Genomic DNA, 22,066 nt, shown 5'->3' with positions numbered 1-22,066 from the left:
TGTTCATGTTTTATACGGAATGGTTGATTATATATATATAAATGTTAGTATTCAAACCAAACTGATAGGTCAAATGAATTTGAAAGTGAATTGAACCTTTGACTAGTTTAGTCACATCACTCGAATTAACATTTTACAAATCTGTCTACGAGTTCTGCTAGTTCTTTGTTATCACTCATGCTTTGAGTTATACTAATTCTAATTCTGTGTTATTAATTTATCCAACATTTTATTACAATATCAATTACTGGTATCAATAAAATATTTGAGTCATACTAATTCTAAATCTTTGAACAGTGTGCATAAATTGTTGTAACTCTTTGATATTGAATTTGATTTTGACAGATAAAAAAATAAAATACCATTACCTTGACTGATAAAAAAAAGAGAGCGAATAATCTATAAACCAATAAGCTTAAAAGAATTTTATTTTATCATTCAATTAAAAATACTATATAAGATAAATTCGTTGAATTTTAAATAATTGCCTTTAAATTATGAATTTTGAATGGTTGACAGTGTAAAATATTTTATACTCTGTGCATGGAAATTATATATATTTTTAAAAAAATAAACATTACCTTGAAGCAGTTTTTCCTCTTTGAATACACAGTTTGATTGTTAGATCCTTTATTATTACTAAAAAATGTAACATACGTAATTAAGTTACGATGTTAGCTCCTTTTCACCAACAAATAGTAGCTACTTAACACATAATTATATGAAATTTAAAATCATTAAAAAGCATAAGCGTGTGTAAACTTTGCCTACAATTAAGATAGATCCACATATATAATATTTAGTGGGGTGGGACCATCTCACACCTACCCAACTGCTGGCAATAACTTATGTAACATCAACTGAACTGAAATAGAACCCATAGCATGTTGCAAGATATTTATTTTTATTGGTTAATAATAAAGAAAAATGATGAGAAACTATGTTAGAGTCAAAATCCAAAAGCACTATTATTCCATTTATGTGGCACTACTAGTTGAGGAGTGAAGGAAACGGTAAGAAGCCAGTTGTTTGTGATAGAATTGGTGTTTGGAGAAAGAAAGTAAGAGAGAATATGATGATGTTATGGGTAGTGGAAACATTGGGATTGGATAGATTAGCTTCTAAGACAAGGAAAATCAATAAAATGGAGTAGGAAAGAGCTTAGTTAAGCCTTTTTCTTTCTTTTTCCTTTCTCAAGCCTAGTGGTATTTTTTGACTGCTCCCTCTTCCTCATCCTTAAGCTGCAACATTTCTCTTTGGTGCTTCATAATATTGCCCTATATGTTAGGTGCAATGCATATCCTTGTTTTACTTGAAGCAAATATTTTTGTATCATCATATTAATGAGGTTTGTACAATAAATCAGCAAAAGTTGAGCAGCTGAGAGAACTCTTCTTAACATGACAGTCCTTCGTGTTTTGCTCTTTCTGGGACTCTTGTGGGCTCAAATTCATCTCATTTCTTCATTCACTGATCCTAAAGACGGTAATGTGCTATGCCATTCTTTTTCTTGGTCAAATATTTCCATTTTGTCCCTTTGAGTCATCATCTTCTAACTATAGCTCATCAAGAGTAATGGAATGAAGTATTAAAATGGTTTATTTAGATTTTAGTAACCAAATCTAAATGTGATCTGTATTAGTAGTTACGAATTTCTCATGATCTGATTTGAATCTAATATGGACGTGACTATGGTATGTAACAAGAATGTTTTATGCTTAAAAAAGTGAGAATGTTTGTTTTATGCAAAAAAATAAAATAAAATATTTATTAGATAATTATATATTTTTACTTAGGAACTTGTGCATATGTTACTGTTTTCATTCTGGACCTTGCACTATGTGATCAAAAGTTCATCCATCAAATCAATCTATTAAGGGATTTTTGTTACCAATTACTTGTTGGGGAAAATTCAAAATTGTTTATTCACCTAGTAAGAGTGATTCCAGTTCAAGTTCAGTCTCTTCGCTGCCATATTTATGTATGGATATGTGAAAATCTTGCTACCTAAAACACATGCCTATATACAAGTGTTTTTCTGTTCTCTCTAAAGTTGCTTTCCCATTGACCATGTAGGTTATTGATATTGTAATCATGTAATCATCAAATAGTTGTGAACTTTTGCATTTCTTCTAGTGGTGTGTATGTAGCTGTCGTTCGATATCCTCTTTAAAATACCAGCATTTACAGTTATCTACATTAGAACATGATATCAGTTGAAACCTTGGCTAGCACTCACTCTTTAGATTTATTTCAAACACAAAGACAAAAAGCAAATTAGGCCCATGATAACCTTCTTGGCAAGAAACATTTATATTGAATTCTTATTGGCTTTTATCAGTTTATGGTAAGAAGAAAATACATGTAGAGTTTGCTTTAATACAAGCTTAAAAGAGTTTTTGAAAGTTTCTCTACTGAAAAAATATATATATTTTTTTAAATAGAGAAGCTCTCAAAAACACTTCTAACTTTTATCCAAATAAATTCATAACTCAAAACTTTTTAGGTTGGTCAACAAAATAACAGCTCACCCTGGCTGAAAGCTCATAAGCAAATCAAAGAGACCCTTAATGGCATATTAGTAAGAACCATCTTGTACTTTTGTTCCGGGCATTCTGTTTAATAGTTGTCCACTGTTGCAGTTGTTACGCTTCGATCATTAAAAGATGTATGGCAAAACACACCACCCAGCTGGGACAAATCAGATGACCCCTGTGGAGCACCCTGGGAAGGAGTGACCTGCAACAAATCAAGGGTTACTGCATTGTAATAATTCAGCAATTAAATGTTATTGATCATTATGTTACATACTTTGTTGATTTCATCACGCTTTCCTTTCAATCACTTTTCCAACTACTAATTTAAGAAAAGTACATTCTCATGTTCATTTTAAATATAGGGGACTGTCAACCATGGGCTTGAAGGGTAAATTAAGTGGAGATATTGGTGGACTTACAGAATTGATATCCTTGTAAGTATGGTTTTCTGTTTCTTTTTGGAATGAAACTAAAGACTAGGATAACGGTTGCACCATCTTACTAATCTAACTTGCCTCAAGTGATAATCTCTAAAGCAGATTGCCACCACAACATTGACTTAGCTAGTTAAGTTTTGTTACAAAAAAGGAGAAACAATTTTCCATTGCATGGTTGGTGCTAATTAACATTGCCAATTTATTAAACTGCAGGGACTTGTCATTTAATAAAGGTTTAACAGGTCCTCTCTCTCCACAACTAGGAGACCTGAGCAAGCTAAATATTTTGTAAGATTCAAGAAACAATATAATTTCATGATTTCATTTAAAGTGCAACTTTTAGTGATTTGCTTTAGGCTTTCCTTCCCTATTTCAGGATTTTGGCTGGTTGCAGCTTCAGTGGTAACATTCCAGATGCATTAGGAAATCTTTCAGAGCTATCTTTCTTGTAAGAATAACCTTGTAAAAAGCATTTACTTGTATAACATATAAGTGAACCCCCTCCCCCTTTTCAGAATAATCCTTTTGGGATGATTAATTTGAAAACATACCCATCTCAATGAACTTTTCAGGGCTTTAAATTCAAACAACTTCACTGGAAAAATACCTCCTTCATTGGGTAAACTCTCCAAACTTTATTGGTTGGACTTGGCAGACAATCAACTATCAGGGCCTATCCCAGTTTCAACCTCCACCACCCCTGGATTAGACCTTCTTTTAAAGGCTAAGCACTTGTGAGTTTCTTCTTCTTTTCTCAGATGATAATTATAAGTATCTTTCCGTTAGTTCAGCAAAGAGCAATGTGTTAAAAACAGTGTACCTTTCATCTTTTCGTCGAGTACTATATCAACAGTGTTTTGATTTTTATTTAATGCAGCCATTTCAATAAGAACCAGCTTTCAGGTTCCATTCCCCCCAAGCTTTTTAGCTCTGAGATGATACTCATACACATGTAAGTTGGCATTTTTATTTTGGCATCAAAATTGGTATTAATAAGCTCATAATCTCAACTTTTGAACTTTGGTTTTTCTTTGTGACAGATTGTTTGATGGAAATAATTTAAGTGGGAGTATACCTTCAACAATAGTATTAGTTCAGACCGTCGAGGTTCTGTAAGTGATTCCTTCTTTATATTTCTAATTTTCTTTTTATTCACTTAAGCTTTTTTTCCTTTTGTTAGGCATCATTGTGATGATCTTATTCCATAATTATTCCAATTTATTACAGCCGGCTTGATAGGAATTTCCTAACAGGAGAGGTTCCATCAAATCTCAACAACCTTACAAACATCAATGAATTGTGGGTACTTATATTTGATATATGGGCATATAAAAGGATTTTAAAATAACTTTAATGGAAATTTATACAGTTTTGATCTCTTTCAGGAATTTAGCACATAATAATTTCATAGGTCCTTTGCCCGACTTAACTGGAATGGATACCCTCAACTATGTGTAAGTAATTTGCACGGTTGGTGTTTCTGTTTTTTCCCCTTTAATATGATTTTATTGTTCACATAATGCTGATCAATTTATAACCTTGTGCAGGGATCTTAGTAACAACTCTTTTGATCCATCTGAAGCTCCAACTTGGTTCACAACTCTTCCATCACTCACCACTCTGTAAGTCTATTAATTACAGATAAGAGTTTCTCCCTTGTTTCCTAAACTTGAAATAACATGTAATTCTTCCCCGCATAATTTTCACTGTGCTGAAGTGTTATGGAGTTTGGATCTCTTCAAGGTCCTCTTCCATCGAAACTCTTCGACATTCCTCAAATACAGCAAGTGTAAGTGCCTAACTTTTATGTTGAAGATAAGTAAATTATACAAACACTAGAATGGTAGTCATCATAATTTTCATATTTTCAAATTTTCCACAGGAAACTACGAAACAATGCATTGAACAATACATTGAACATGGGTGACAACATTTGTCCCCAACTGCAGCTTGTAGATCTGCAAGACAATGAGATTTCCTCTGTCACACTCAGTACACAATACAAAAATACATTGATGTGAGAAAGTTTTGCTCTTCAATCTGAACTTTGTATGCACTTTCATTTGTAAGGCCTTTTATTTTTTTTTCTGATGTCAACCTCATGGTTTTCAGTCTTATAGGAAATCCAGTGTGTACTGCTCTCTCAAATACAAATTACTGCCAACTTCAGCAACAGGCTAAGCAACCATATTCCACCAGTTTAGCTAATTGTGGAGGCAAATCTTGTCCTCCTGATCAAAAGCTCAGCCCCCAAAGTTGTGAATGTGCCTATCCATATCAAGGAACGCTGTACTTTAGAGGACCCTTATTCAGAGAACTATCTAATGTAAATACTTTCCATTCACTTGAAATGAGCCTATGGGTGAAATTGGGTCTAACTCCTGGCTCAGTTTCTTTACAAAACCCCTTCTTCAATAGTGATGATTATCTTCAAGTGCAACTAGCACTCTTTCCACCAATAGGGCAATATTTTAACAGATCAGATGTTCAAAGAATTGGGTTTGAATTGAGTAATCAAACTTACAAGCCTCCAAAGGAGTTTGGACCGTATTACTTTATTGCATTTCCTTATCCTTTTCCAGGTAAAACAGAAACAAATTACATTCACAATATGCAACTGGTCACAGTGATATTCAACTAAAAATAAATTATTTCAGGTTCCCACAAAGGAGCTTCTCTCAGCAAAGGATTCATAGTTGGGATAGCAATTGGATGCACATTTCTGGTTCTGATCCTCATAGTATTAGCTATATACGCAATTCTACAAAAGAAGCGCGCAGAGAGAGCCATTGGATTAAGCAGACCATTTGGTAATTATTCAATATTTTTGTTTCTTGTTGTCACTTGTGTAACTTTACAAGTGTATAAAACCTCCAAAAGTTGAAAAGCTATCATCAGCTTTGCGTAAACCACATTCATCTCTTTCTTCCAGCATCATGGGGACCAAGTGGCAAGGATAGTGGAGGTGCACCACAGTTAAAGGGAGCAAGATGGTTCTCTTATGATGATCTCAAAAAATGCACCAACAATTTCTCTGATAGCAATGAGATAGGCTTTGGTGGCTATGGCAAGGTATTGCTTATATATTCAAAGGTTTTTAATTTCTTGTAAATGTTTAATAATTCCCTTTTATTGACTTTATTAGGTGTACAAAGGGGTTCTCCCAGATGGGAAAATTGTTGCAATCAAACGAGCGCAGCAAGGATCAATGCAAGGAGGCCTTGAGTTCAAGACTGAAATTGAGTTGCTTTCAAGAGTTCACCACAAGAATCTTGTTGGCCTTGTGGGATTCTGCTTTGAGCAAGGGGAACAGATGTTGGTCTACGAATTTATGCCAAATGGAACACTTAGGGAGAGTTTGTCAGGTAAGTTCATAGTATAGGAATATTCGAGTGGCAAGCTTATCCTCTGGAGGAAAAGTAATCTTAAGATTCAGTATTGTTGATTGAATTATTTGGTAAAAATTCATTGCATAGAACTGAAATATCAATGTAGTACACATGTTTCTGTGCAGCTTTTGTTTTGGCATTAATTATACAACTGCAAGAGATAAGAAATAATAAAACACCTTAAACAATCAATGTGATTTTCAGGGAGATCTGACATTCATCTTGATTGGAAGAGGAGACTCCGCATTGCTCTTGGTTCAACCAGAGGACTTGCATACTTACATGAACTCGCCAACCCTCCCATAATCCACAGAGATGTTAAGTCCACAAATATCTTGCTGGATGAAAATTTGACAGCAAAGGTTGCAGATTTTGGCTTGTCTAAGCTTGTATCTGACAGTGAGAAAGGCCATGTTTCAACCCAGGTTAAAGGGACATTGGTGAGCTACATTGAAACTTTTCCTTTGATATTTGATGTCATGACTCATGACACAAGATCTCACTTGTATTTTTATAAGAAATTACTAAGAACCTGTTTAAATACGAACTTAAAATAAATTTTGAGAATTTCTCTAGTGAAAAAAACTTTTTTTTTTTTATAATAAAAAGCTCTTCTAAGCTTATATCTAAACTAAACAGACTCTAGTTGCTCCATGGTAGTGTCTTTCATATTGCTTTCTCCTCTTACTTTTTGACAACAACATCTTGTTAATTGAAATGCTTAACATCTGCAGGGTTATCTGGATCCTGAGTACTATATGACCCAACAACTCACTGAGAAGAGTGATGTATACAGTTTTGGGGTAGTGATGCTGGAGCTAATAACTTCGAGACAACCAATTGAGAAGGGCAAGTACATTGTCCGCGAGGTGCGCACGTTGATGAACAAGAATGATGAAGAACACTATGGTCTGAGGGAACTCATGGATCCAGTGGTAAGAAGCACACCAAACCTCATAGGATTTGGGAGGTTCCTGGAGTTGGCAATGCAATGTGTTGAGGAATCAGCTTCAGACCGTCCTACAATGAGTGAAGTTGTGAAAGCACTTGAAACCATTTTGCAGAATGATGGGATGAACACAAACTCTACCTCTGCATCCTCTTCTGCCACAGACTTTGGAGCTTCTAAGGGTGGAATGAGGCACCCCTACATTGATGCTACTTTTACTAGGAAGGATAATGTTAATGATAGTAGTAGTAACGCCTTTGACTACAGCGGGGGGTACACACTTTCAACAAAAGTCGAACCCAAATAGATGCTGTATGCATATTTTTGTCAGACATCATTTTCTTCTCTCTATTTTTTTTTTATTCACAAACGAAGATATTTAACTTTTTGTGTTCGTTTTTTGTTTTATGAAAACTAATGTTGTTATTCTTTTATGGTTAATAGTTTTATTGCATGTAATGTTTAGGAAGAAATGTTGCAAGTTTATCTCAGAGCTCCAGATATGTTAGTATAATGAGGATGATTTTTATTTGAGTTAATGTTTTATTTAAAATAACATTCATATGAATAATATCTGTGATGATAAAAATTGTAAAATAAACCCCGTTTAATCGGCTTAGGGTGGAAGCTTTGCTTACCAACTTCTTGATCGATTGAAAATTGGTTCTTGGAATAGAATTATTATTGTTCGAAAAAAATGATCATTATATACTTGTTGGGTGTGTGGCACCTAACAAAGAGATAAGAACTAAGAAGAGAAAGTGAAAGATGTGACAGGGGATGAAAGAAGGGAGAGAAGTGGAAATAATGTGGAGTTGTGTGAATATTGTTGTTATTCCATAAGCCTTAATTAATCTAACATATAGCAAGTTATATCTTCGAAAAAGATACTTGGATACCAGCTAGAGACAAAAACACTCTCTAGATACCCATTAAAAAAAGAAATCTCTTTCCTATTAAGCTTGTTGACGTCTAATAAGAGGGAGACAAGTACAAAATTTTGATGGCAAAAAGCAAGAAATTGGGAAGGGCTGGAAAGGAAAGTTTGCAGTTAAAACACACTCTCATTTGCTGTAACCGCAAGTTACCCACTTCTTCATATCATAGATATACTTAGAAGATGCAATCTGTCGAGACAAAGATGTTTTTGTGTGATATTGGAGGTCTCATGATAAAGTTTAAGATAAGGATGATGAAACTAATTTTATAAGAACTAATTATGAAGATCAAGATAAATTCAGATTCAGAGGCTGTATCAAAATGCATCAGTTTCCTACAAGTTGATAAAGATTTAGACTCAAAATTAAAGAGAAACATGACAAGTCCAAACTCATATATCAAGAAGAAATATTAATGGACTAAACCTTACATAATTTTGGATCGAATAATTATTTAAGTCTATTTTCTTATTTTTTAAATATTTTTTTTATTTTATTAAATAAGTTAGATGATTTTTCATATTGTCTAGGTTAGTTTTTGAGTGTTTTTAAGTTTCTTAGTAGAAAATAAAAGCTAGTGAAACTTTAATTCTTAGTAGAGACTTAGTGGAAAGTAATGCTTAGAAGTTAGAGGTTGCATATCTTAGTATATAAATAGGAACCTTTTGTAATCATTCAAAGTAGATTGAATATTAATTATATTTTTATTATGAATAATAATTAATGCTCAATTAACGAATGTCAATATTCACTATTAATTATTACTATTTATATTTTTATTATGTATTATTCATTTTTTGTGTAATTGTTCAGTTATCACATGTACTTATAAATATGTTAGTCCTCTCCCAAAGATTATATATCAGTCATATTCTTTTCTCCATATCATATTGTTTTGTTTATTCTTTCTTCTTTTTCTTTCTTTCATAACACGTTATCAACAGGATAATCTTTCCTTCATTAGAGTTAACACAACAGTCTTTTTTCCATTGGTGTTGTAACATACAAGACAAAGTTGTGAAAAAAAATTATCGAAGAAAGTCATTTTTTCAAATTCATATTTCAAGGTTAGATATTTTATTTTTAATCATATTTTATCTTTAATCATATTATTCACATTATTTATTTCATAGAATATTTGTATTGTTCATATCATTGTGAAATTTAAATATAATTGGTCTTGAAGACAAAATCATGAAAATAGAATTATAAGAACATTTTTGTAATGGTCTAGAAGACATTGTCAAATAAAAAAATTTTAAGAATACTTTTTCCTCACCAGAAGCGAGAAAATTGTGCAACAATAAAAATAAAAGAATATTTATTTTTTCTCATTGGAAGTGAGAAAATAATATGAAGAGTGAAAAGAAAATAATTTTCAGTGGAAATGGAAATATTTTTTCAAACTGTGAAAAAGAAAAGGATAGATAAAGAAATAAATATGATATAAATATTATGTTTGATCCTTTGATATAAATAAGAGTACCACCAGAAGTAGAATAATTTTGTCAATGTCATTGTTGTAATATTAAATGATATTTGGGATAATTATAAAAATTGTGGATAGTGAAGCGATCTCTAAATCTTTTTAGGTTTATGTGTGATTTCTTGAAACGGTTATGATCTTTACTTTTATAATTTGATATTGTTCCTAAACGAATTGAATGAAATAATTGACATATTATGTGATTGAATTTGCGCGTTATTATATTAAATCTTAAAGGGTTTGACTTTAAATTCTATTGATAGAATTGATGGAGATACCATTCAGTTATAATTTAATTATAATTTGTATAAGAATGATAGCATTTAATGAAAATATGATCAAATTTTATTTCCTTAATTTTTTTCGATATAGTATTTATAGGAAAAATAATTTTTCTAATTTTTAGCATTATTTTATCCCTTTAAAGTCAGCCTAGCAATGTCATAAATATATTTTTGTTACATATCATTTTTAGAAAATATTTTATCATTTTGTTATTAATTATTATAATAAGAAAGATTTTTTATTTATTTATTTGTCTTGTATCATTCATTTCCTAAAATGATAAAATAAAGTGTTAGTGAGATATGTCTTTTATTTTATTTTTTTGTATGAAACATTTATTTGTAGATTATACACATCGATATGATATCAAAAAAATTAATATAGATTTTGAAATTAAATTGAAGTCTAAAGATGCACGAAGAGGCATGTCATTTTTACAATTATTTTTTATTTAAAAATATGCTATATTTTTCATATATTTATCGTACTCCTAAAGAAACAATATTAAAAAAAAGGATTAAGAAAGATCTTAAATTGATTTATTGTCTCTTGAAGACTATACAAAATAATAAGATTTTTGATGCCCAAGATCATTTTAACTAGCATTGTTTCATTCCCTGAAGTGAATGTATATATGTATTAATTTTTGTCTTCTCATATTTAATAATGTGAGAGGTTAATATTATATTGTTCTACAAAATATAATTGAAAGCTTCATAAGAGCTAATATGTTGTTACTAGGATGAACGTAGTTGCATATTAAAAATGTATTATACTCCTTTAAGACTTATATAAACTTATTAAGTTTCAAGGATATTCATTTAAATGAGTTCCATATTGAAACAAACAATGAAGGAAATGTAGAATATCTTTATATGATGAAACTCCACTTAAAGAAAGTATTGGAAAAATTATCTATTTTCTTTTATGGACTGTATTGCATGTACGTTAATACAATTGAAACACATACTATTGTAAACTAGAAGTTTGCAAATCAAAATATATTTGAGGTTTGGCATGATTGGTTGGGTCACCATGAGACTATCATGATGCGAAAAATAATTGGAAATTCATGCGGACACTTATTAAAGAGCCAGGAGATTCTTCAATCAAATATTTTCTCATGTACTACTTGTTCCCAAGGAATGTTGATAATTAGATCATCACAACAAAAATTGGGAATGAATCTATCTTATTTTTAGAATGGATACAAAGTGATATTTTTGGACCAATACACCCCCATGTAAACCATTTCAATATTTTATGATTTTAATTGATGCATCAACAAGATGATCATATGTTTGTTTATTATCAACTCACAACCAGACATTTGCGAGATTATTAGTTCAACTAATTATATTAAGAGCTCATTTTCTTGACTATATAATTAAGAAAATTTGTTTGGATAATGCTGATGAATTCACATCTCATGCTTTTAATGAGTATTATATGTCCATTAGAATTGATATTGAACATCTAGTAACACATGTTTATACACAAAATAGACTTGCAAAATCATTCATCAAATGTTTAAAACTAATTGCAAGATCATTACTCATGAGATCAAAACTTCTAATGTCAACTTGGGGCATGCAATCCTACATGTTGCAGTATTAATTCACATTAGGCTAACAAGTTATCACAAATTCTCTCCTTTACAATTGTGTTTTGGTAAGCAACCCAATATTTCTCATTTAAGAATCTTTGGGTGTGTTGTATATGTTCCAATTTCTCTCCCCCCCCCTCAAAGAATTAAAATGGGTCCTCAAAGAAGGTTGGGAATATATGTTGGATATGAATCTCCATCTATAATTAAATATCTAGAACCATTAACTGAAACTTTATTTACGGCTTGGTTTACCGATTGCCATTTCAATGAGTTGATTTTCCCAACATTAAAGGGAGAATACAGATAGCTAGAAAAAAGATATTTGTTGGAATGAATTATCACTATCTTATCTTGATCCTTGTACAAAATAATGTGAACTGAAAGTTCAAAAGATAATTCATTTGCAAAATTTAGCCAACCAATTACCAAATGTATTCACAGATCCAAAAAGTGTGACTAAGTCATATGTACCGGTTGCTAATGCTCCAATAAGAGTCGAAGTCTATGTTAGACAATCTAATACTACAAACGAGTCATAAATATGCCTGAAGCATGCTAGACCAATTGGTTCCAAGGATAAGAATCCTCGAATAAAAAAGGGGGCTAAAGAGAAAAATGATCAAATTGAGGATGTAAAAACTCAAAAAATTCCTCTAACATAACTAATATTTCAGTTTTAGAAGAAACTTAGGTACTTGAAATTATTGAAAATAAAGAAATCTCAATAAATTATGTCATTAATGGAATACGATAAAATCGAAACAACGTCAATATTGACAATGTGTTTACATATAATATAGCGCTAAATATAATAAATGATATTGAGGATCAAGAACCAAAGTCCATCAATGATTGTCGACAAAGAAATGATTGCCCAAAATGGAAAGATGTAATTGAGGCAGAATTAGACTAGTTTTCTAAACGAAAAGTTTTTTGGACCAGTACTATGTACATTAAAAGGTGTAAAACCAATTGGATACAAATGGTTTTTGTGCAAAAACAAAATGAAAATGATGAAATTGTGAGATACAAAGCAAGTCTAGTTGCTCAAGAATTTTAACAAAGACCTGGTATTGATTTTGAAGAGACATATTCACCTATAGTGAATGCAAGTACGTTTCAATATTTAATTAGTTTGGGTGTACATGAAAAACTTAATTTACACCTAATGGATGTAGTTACAACATATTTGTATGACTCTCTTGATGTTGACATTTATATGAAACTCCAGAAGGATTGAATTTGCCTAACAATGCTTTTTCTAGAGAAAATTATTCAATCAAATTGAATAAATCCCTATATGGGCTAAAGCAATAAGGTCATATGTGGTATAATCGACTAAGTTAATATTTGTTACAATAAGGATATAAAAATGATCCAATTTGTCCATGTATATTTATAAATAATCTAAAAATGGATTTGCCATAATTGTAGTTTATGTACATGACATAAACATTATTGGAACTCCTGAAGAGCTTTCAAAAGCAATAGATTGACTAAAGAAAGAATTTGAAGTGAAGGATCTAGGAAGGACAAAGTTTTTCTTAGGACTGCAAATTGAATATTTAGAAAATGGAATTCTTGTGCATCAAGAAACTTACGTAACAAAGGCGCTTAAAAGGTTTTATATGGACAAATCACATCCATTTTGTACTCCTATGGTTGTAAGATCTTTAGATGTTAACAAAGATCCATTTAGACCCCAAGAAAAGGATGGAGAAATACTTGGTCGTGAAGTACCATATCTTAGTGCTATAGGAATACTAATGTATCTTGCTAATTATACACGACCTGATATAACATTTGTTGTTAATTTGTTAGCAAGATATAGTTCTTCACCTACACGAAGACATTGGAATGGAGTTAAACAAATCCTTTGTAATCTTAGAGGTACAATGGATATGGGGTTATTATATTCAAATGTTTCCAAACCAGAACTAAATGGTTATGCAAATGTAGGTTATTTGTCAGATCCTTATAATTGTAAATCACAAACAAGATATTTGTTTACAAGTGGTGGTACAATCATTTCATCCCGATCTGTAAAACAAACCATATCAGCCACTTCATCTAATCATGCTAAAATTTTAGCATTACATGAGGTAAGTCGTGAATGTGTTTGGCTAAGATCTGTGATTCAACATATATAAGAAACTTATGGTTTATCTTCTGGAAAAATGACATTGATAGTTATATATGAAGATAATGTTTCATGTATTGCATAGTTGAAAGATGGATACATAAAGGAAGATAGAACAAAGCATATTCTACCGAATTTTTTTTACTCATGATCTTCAAAGGAATGTTGATATAAATGTTCAATAAGTTTGCTCAAGTGACAACCTAACAGATCTCTTTACAAAGTCACTTCCAAGAAAAGCTTTTGAGCAATTGATACATAAGATTGGACTTCATTTGCTTCAAGATTGTGTGCATGAAAGGGAGAAATAAATATTTATGAATGATGTACTTTTTTTCCTTCACTAGGTTTTTATCGCATAGGATTTTTCCCAGTAAGGTTTTAATGAGGTACATTCTAAATATTGGACATCCAAAGGGGAAGTATTATAAATAATAATTAATGCTGAATTAGTGGATGCCAATATTCACTATCAATTATTATCATTTATATTTTCATTATGTATTATTCCTTTTTTGTGTAATTGTTCAGTTACCACATGTACTTATAAATAGGCTAGTCCTCTCCCAAATATTATACATCAGTCATATTCTTTTCTCTATCTCATATTGTCTTGTTTATTCTCTTTTCTTTTTCTTTCTTTCATAACAATTTTGAATTTCTCATTGTGAGGGTTTTTTCATTTTTTCTTGGATAAAAACTTGATAGTGTTAGTTCTACCGACATGTCAAAATTAGGGTCACACTTCTTTTAGATAACTTTGGTTCTTCTGACAAGTCGTGGTTATGGTCAAAATTTTCTTTGTTACTTTACCTATTTTTAGATGATCCTATCTTATAAAAATTGTATCATTTGGCATCAGAGCTTTGGCTCCTAAATTCATGTGTATCTATCCTTTATCAATTTATCTTCTTTAATCTGAAGAAAAAAAAAATCATTGTTACCATTAAAAAAAATGAAGTTAAAAAAATCCTTGATTATCTTTTTTTGTTATCTCTTGTACTTCTTCTCTCTTGGTACCATTAAAAAAATGAAGTTAAAAAAAAAAGCAAACAAAGTCTTGAAAATTTTTATTTTTAAAAAAGTTAAAAAATAAGAAAAAAAAATTTGTTGGTATTGTCCAATATTTTTGCTTCAAATTACATTCTGTGCAATAAAAAAACAAAAAACAAAATTGATTTTCCTTTTATTTAATTCTAAATACTTTCATGGCCTTATTCCCTTAAAAAATCAAAAGAAAGAAACCAATTCCTTGTCAGTTTTGTTTCATCAATTTCCTTGTTATTGTTCTTTAAAGTTATCACATCAACCATCTCTTATTGTTTCTTATTGCGTAGAATCATCCTCAAAAGTTCTTACTTAAGAGCTTATAAGGAAAAGTTGAGTGGTAAAAAGTAAGAGTGGTGAGACCATAAAAAGGAAAAGCCAAATTGAGTGAAACACGAGAGAGTAAAACACATGAGAGTGTTTGGGTAAGTATTTTTTTTCCTCTAACTAAATTTGTGCAACATTTTTAATCATGTGTGGAAGAGAAAATGTTGTTGATTTCAAGTTGTTTGTGAAGGCTATTCAAAAATAATTGAACACTCTAAATGCAGGATAAGATGATTTACAATCTAATTCTAGATTTAGAACCCCTCCTAAACAACGTAGTGATGAGAAAAAAGAAGAGCATTCAGATGGAAGACATAGTAAATGAAGAAGAAGATTTGAACCAAAAAGTGACAATCATTATCAAGATGACAATTCCAATATTTTAAGGAAAAAATGATCTTGAATTGTACTTGGAGTGGGAGAGAAAGGTCGAACATGTGTCTGATTTTCATAATTACTTAGAAGAGAAAAAGGTAAAATTGGCAGTTGTTGAATTTACTAATTATGCTAGTATTTGGTGAGATCAATTTGTGATTAACATACATAAGAATGGAGAAAGGCCTATTCGTAATGGGAAGAGATGAAGGTTGTCACAAGAAGGAGATTTGTACCAAGTTATTTCCATAGGGACTTGCACAAAGTTTAACTCAAGGATCTATGAGTGTGGAAAACTACTACAAAGAGATGGAGATAGCCATGATTAAAGTCAATGTTGAGGGAAACCATAAGACAACTTTGGCGAGGTTCATTAGAGGCTTAAAGAAAGAGATAACAAATGTGGTGGAGTTACAACATTATGTGGAGATGGAAGATTTGTTGCACAAGGCAATTCAGGTAGAAAGAAAAATAAAGTCAAAAAGCTCCTCCAAATTTTCTTCATCTTCTAACTCTTTATGGAAATCAAATTGGAATAATAACAAATTTGTTGAAAATCCTAATTTAAAGGTCAGGAATTCATTAAATTCTTCTAAAGGTAAAATTGAAACTAACACATGTTTTGGATCACATGACATCAAATGTTTCAAGTTCCAAGGAATTGGACACATTGCATCTCAATGTCCAAACAAAAAAAGTAATGACTATAATGGATAATGGAGATGTGGAGAGTGTGAGCTTAAATGATGATGATATGTCACCATTAAAGGATTGTAGTGATGTTGATATTGTTGAGCTTGTACAAGGAGAGGTACTTATTACTAGGCGTTCTCTTAGCATATAACCTAAGGAAGATAGAGATCTCTTAATGTAAGCCTCGAGGAGAGACTTGATTGATGAAGCTTCTCCTTCAAGCTTCTTCCTAGATCTTTGACATTTTGACACTTCTTAAAATTCTTCAAGGTATTCAATGGAAGAGAATCCCTTTGGACTCATCTTTAATGGTAAATAACTCTCTTCAAGTGGTGTCACTTCAAGGTAGAAGATAAACCACTTCAAATCTCACCATACTCTTAGGAAGAGGATAAGAGAATCGGAAGCAAATGAAAGAGAGAATTTAGGCTTTTGAGAAAGAGAATTTGAGAGCAAAGTCTCAGCCAATATATACTCAAAATTTCCTACAAAATAGGTCAAAACTATAATATATAGAGTTTAGTTGGCTTATGGTGCAAGCTAGACTAACCATGGTTAAGTGTAACCATGGTTAGCTATCTGGTACTTAAGCTAACTAACTCTAGTTAAATGTCTACAAGTCTAATTAGTTGCCTAGAAGCTTATGGAGCAAGCTAAGCTAATCCTAGTTTAAGAATAACCTAGGTTTGGTTAAGTTAACTCCAACTACCTAACCTATTCATTACAACTACTAAACTAATGATTACTTTTAAAAAGTTTGTTGAGATGTCACTATCAAAGCAATGTGACTTAATTTGTAGGTATCAAGTACATTAATGAGTATTAGCATAGAGAGTATAGAAAATTTCTCATCCCAAATATACAACTAAAAAGGAAATAACCTATACTCAGAGTAGTCTACCCAAAATAAGAGAGCAAAACAATAACATATATGAACTAACCCTCCCCAAATAGACTATCACATAATTCCCATTCCTTTGGAGTCAAGTCTTTAAGATCATAGTCTTCCTCATGAGCATACACTTGAACTCCCGTGTCCTATTGAAAAGTCTGATAGGTAGGCCTACCAGAAGCATCATGATCAAAAAGTTGCTGATAAAACCTCAAAGCATTTGCAGGTCTCTCTATGCCATAATAAACATAGTAGTATCGCACATGATGGATTTGCATGCCTGATCTCCAGTTGGAAGGCATCATAAAAGTCACATTCACCTCTATTGTAATTAGTGGTTGGGTTTGCTCGCTTAAGGTATGTACCAACAATCTATAATAACTATAAAATACATGCATTTTAGCTTTTAAAGTTATCTCATGGGTATACTGATACTCAACAAGATGAAGTGTTCTCTATGGAGTCATCATTTCTTGAAATATGGGCTATAAGGGTGAGTTTCCCCAGCTCTTCAAACTCCACAAACACAAAAACAAACATACAATAAAACATCATAAAATAAACAAATACATAATCATTCAACAATTCCTAATGGTATTCTCAACAATTTACTTTCAAGTATCCTAAAAGAATCATTAACACATTAATTTGTTAACTTGGGCCCAAACATTGCCATCAAAACCTTTAAGTCATGATGGTCTTACACCACATGTGGATAGTTGTCGGTTGGTTAACACTCCAGATAGATACAATGTCAATGCATACAACCTTTTGGCTAAAAGTACAGTTCGTATCAGCATTAGAAGTGGAATGTGAAGCCTGTGACTTCTAACACGTCAAATGTGTACATCAAATATCAATCAGATTCATCATTTTCCAACTTCCTAAGGTCAAAAGACCCATTTTTCCTGTATCCCAGTGTATCTCTATAATTATCCACACAACCACTTAAAGTTTCCTTATACCATAACCCAAACTTTGTTGTTTAATACTTAATTCTACATAACATAATAATCATTAAACCAATTTGAAAGAAAATAATACAAAACATTTCTAGCATACTAGAACTTAAAGGAAAATAAATACAAGAAAAGCCACATAAACTAGTGAGCAGCATAACAACTATAAATTCATATACCCCCAAACAATTCATTCTAATAAGTCAAATCAAGACAAGCAATAACCCTGTATTACAATATCATCCTAACCAATATGTTGAAGGTCGAACACCCCGAACTCAACTAAGTTGCACAATCCAATATATATATATAAACAAGAAATAAATTCCCACACCACAATTAAATTGCTGAAGTTCACACTCTAACGGTCTTGTCATTTTGGCAACTAACCTAAGGTTTCAAAATAAATATTTCATATTACAAACATCAATTTTATTCATGTTCTAAATTCATTTTGAGGTCAAAGTAACAACATTAAATCATTTTAGAAACCAACTGAAACAAACAAAACAATAGGTGCATCAAAGTACCAAATCTTAATTATAAGTGCTAAATTGCTCATAAATCAATTTTTCACAAAATAAATGTGTAAACATGCATTTTCACACTTTGTTAGAAAATTTTAAATACTAAAAACAATGTTAAAACAAGGTAACCATCCAAAAAATATACATTATTTTTGTGTTCCAAACAGTTGATCTCACAAAAGTGCTCAAAACTTGTTTTACTCATATCTTTAGCTAGAAATTCTATTTTGAAAGATCTTTGAACCAAATCTTAGGTTTTCATACCCAAGGAATCCATTTTTAGCATCAAAAAATTGAAAACAATAACTATATAAATGGAGACCAGATCAAGGGAGTGACGAATTTTTCTTAACAACTTTTCAAAATGAAAAGAAACTATAACAAGTAAGAGTTTGAAGGCTGGATCAACAACCCTTACCTCAAAGAAGCTTAACACAAGATAAGATGACAAAAGAATAAGCTTTTTATAACTTTCTCCTAAGGAGAACAAGATTAAGGTAAGACAAAAGAGAAATAGAAGAGAAGAACTAAAAGAAGATGTAGGAAGCTCCAAAAGCTAGGGAACTTGCCTTAGTTGTGAAGATACTTGAAAGAAATGGAGAAGTTTCTTTTCTCCTTCCACCCTTCTCCAAGCTTCGTGAGAAAGAGAGAAAAGTGAGAAATAAGAGGTTTAATTTTGGATTAAAAGGAATAAAATAGGTATTAGATAGGTTTGAGTCAAATCAATGAATAGTATTATTATTTTTATTCTTTCTTTCTTTTCCTTCTTGAATCCATATGATCATAAAATAAAAATAAAGGAAGAAGAAGAGTAAAATTGATGCTTAATTTGTAGTCAAAATAAACATAAAGTACTTGTACTAAATTGATTGTTAAAAAAATATGTGGTGGAAACTAAAAATTTTGGTATTTTATTGAAAATATTCTTTCAAACCAAAATTAATCTTTCACAAAATAAAATATTTAAATTCATTTTCTAAAACAAGAATTCACAACTTAAAATAATGAAATTCATAGATATGGAAAAAAAATCATGTGTAAATAGAATAAATAATTTCACGTACCAAATAAACAAGAATTTTTATTTATTTATTTATTTATTATATATTTATACCTTCACCCCGGCATGATAGTCTTCGTGGCCTGTGATCGCTCTCCACTATAGACCCCTAAAATTGTCCGGGTCGGAAATAAAGCTTGAAGACTCTCGAAGACTGAAGGAAGATCAGCCAGAAGGACTTCCAGAAGGCCCAAGGAGGGTTCTCTATAGGTCTAGAGGTCTTAGGATAGCTAAAATAAGAAAAGTGGGAGGAATGAAGCCCAATACGGCCTCCCAGAGGTTCAGTACGGCCGTATTGAACATTTTGAACTTCAATACGGCCGCACTGAACTCAATACGGCCGTATTGAAGTTTCTGAACTTCAATACGGCTGCATTGAATTCAATACGGCTGCACTGAACTTCAATACGGCTGCACTGAACTTCAATACGGCCGTATTGAGGTTTTTGAACTTCAATACGGCCGTATTGAATTCAATACGGCCGTATTGTAGTTCAAAACTTCAATACCGACCGTATTGACCCCCAGAGACTGTATTGAGCCTCATCCCTATAAATATGACGTCAATGGAACGTCATTCTACACTTTCACACTGAGTTTTAACCCTCTTCTTGAGTATTCTGGGTTTTTTTGAGCAGTGCTCTGCCTAGAAATCACTCGGAGAGTTGATCCGACAAAGTTCTCGAGTTCTGAGCTTTTTGCTTGAGTCTCGAACTAGTCGAAGGGAAATCCTCTGGATTTCCATAGTTAAAATTTTATAGAAGGGAGCGAGCGGTCTTGTAAAGGGAGGGAACGCCAAAACGCTTCCCAATTTCTGTCAAGATATATAAGAAAGCACGCTTCAAAGGTTTATCTCTTTAAAGTCCCTTCTTTTACCGCTTTCTGTGTGTACATATTTAAACTGTCATCATGTAGATAGTTAATTTATAATTGCTTAGAATAAATAGGGGTAATTTAGTAATTTTGCACTATTATTTTTAAATAATCTGTCATAGGGAACCCGAAAGGGGCGCTGTGGGGTGCTAACACCTTCCCCACGCGTAACCGACTCCCTTACCCGACTCTGGTTGTAATGGCCGAAGTCGATTTTTTGAATCGATTGCCTTAAACTTCTTTTTCCAATGTTTTGAGTAAAACATTGGTGGCGACTCCATGAACCCTTCCTTTTTATGAAAACCGCTAATCCATGGAGGGTCCCGCTTGGGATTAACATGGATTGGTGAGCCTTTTAATAAAATTGCTCGTTTGACAAGGTCTCAGTTTGAGAATAAGTCATTCTAGCAATCCATATTTTTAAACAAATAAAAGAGTCCAACCATCCTTCGCGAATGCCGAAAGCCCGTTTCGGGCCGGTGGCGACAGATGGCGACTCCGCTGGGGAAGCCTCGAGAGTTAGTCCCATTTAGTGACAGATTATTTTTAACAAATAATAGTTAAAATTACTTTATTACCCCTTGCTTGTATGATAACACGTTTTACCTATTTGGCTTTTAATAACTGTTGTTTGTTTAAATTTCCGCAATTGTTTGAAATACAAACTGCACACAAACCTTTGCACACAACAGTTCCCTCTATACCCGGGGGCATGAGTGGTAAGCCATAGGGAGTGGATGTTAGTACGGCCGGTTGTCGAATGGGTCTATAGGTGCCCGTAGACCGTTGTCGGAAAGCATCACTCAAGGTGATAACCATGAACTCGAGTCCGACAGTGCGTTGGAGCTTTCCATCGGCTTACGACGAGAGGAATTGGGTCCCTATAATGGGGGCACCTTGGGGGCCTCAGACCGGTGAGAACAGTTAGAACCACCTTGAATATGCACCTTTCTGCAGGAAACCCCTACCTCGTGATTCGCTCGTGACTGTTCGTGGATGAGTGAATTGTTTGTGTAAATGCTTATGTGCAATTGTTTGTGCATTAATAAAAAAAAAAAAAAAAAAAAAAAAAAAAAAAAAACCTCGTGATAAGGTCTAAGAATAATCCCCATGCATGAAAGTGTCATGACATGAGAGGAAAAACCAATGTGTGAAAATATAATAAAAGTAAGGAGCATAGACATCATTATCAATAATACCTCATGCATCCTCATCATCATTTATAGGTTCACTAATACCCTCTCGATGTGAGTGAAAGAGACCCGTGACTATTGAGATTCTCCGTTGTGGAGAGATCATAGGCTAAGGAGGGTGATAAACTCTCATCTTAAAAAGGCAGCGCCTTAAAGATGACAGATTATCAAGCTGACATCAAGAGTGTATTCATACCATGAATAAACTAATTAGAATAAAACATTCATTTTAGAAAGTGGCTGGTCATCTCTCTGTCCTCACACGCGCGCAGAAAATCAAGAAAATGGAAGCATTGGAGGAGCAAAATAAGAAGCTCACAACCGAGCTTTCACAGCTTAAAGAGCAGATG

The 22,066-nt window shown here is 32.3% G+C and overlaps 1 protein-coding gene across 2 annotated transcripts; it reads left to right on the top strand.

Annotated features, from left to right (window-relative positions):
• Positions 1-902: 902 nt before the first annotated feature.
• On the top strand, positions 903-7,753 carry LOC109809029 (Leucine-rich repeat protein kinase family protein). Of its 2 annotated transcripts, none has more exons than XM_083075061.1 (20): positions 903-1,013; positions 1,367-1,485; positions 2,643-2,766; positions 2,900-2,971; positions 3,188-3,262; positions 3,351-3,422; positions 3,547-3,708; positions 3,852-3,926; positions 4,015-4,086; positions 4,202-4,273; positions 4,360-4,428; positions 4,522-4,596; positions 4,692-4,763; positions 4,857-4,991; positions 5,087-5,556; positions 5,632-5,784; positions 5,907-6,046; positions 6,120-6,339; positions 6,568-6,803; positions 7,098-7,753. In XM_083075061.1, the coding sequence occupies exons 2-20, from the start codon at positions 1,401-1,403 to the stop codon at positions 7,617-7,619; spliced, it is 2,901 nt and encodes a 966-aa protein (XP_082931187.1). In that variant the 5' UTR covers positions 903-1,013; positions 1,367-1,400; the 3' UTR covers positions 7,620-7,753. The 2 variants fall into 2 exon arrangements, with proteins under 2 accessions (XP_082931187.1, XP_082931186.1); XM_083075060.1 differs by having other exon boundaries at positions 935-1,288.
• The last annotated feature ends 14,313 nt before the right edge of the window (positions 7,754-22,066 follow it).

The sequence above is a fragment of the Cajanus cajan genome, chromosome 5 (assembly GCF_000230855.2).
Source record: "Cajanus cajan strain Asha chromosome 5, NIPB_CcT2T_4, whole genome shotgun sequence".
NCBI classification, from domain to species: domain Eukaryota; kingdom Viridiplantae; phylum Streptophyta; class Magnoliopsida; order Fabales; family Fabaceae; genus Cajanus; species Cajanus cajan.
Note: the sequence above shows the minus strand (reverse complement) of the source record. Positions and strands in the feature narration are given on the sequence as shown.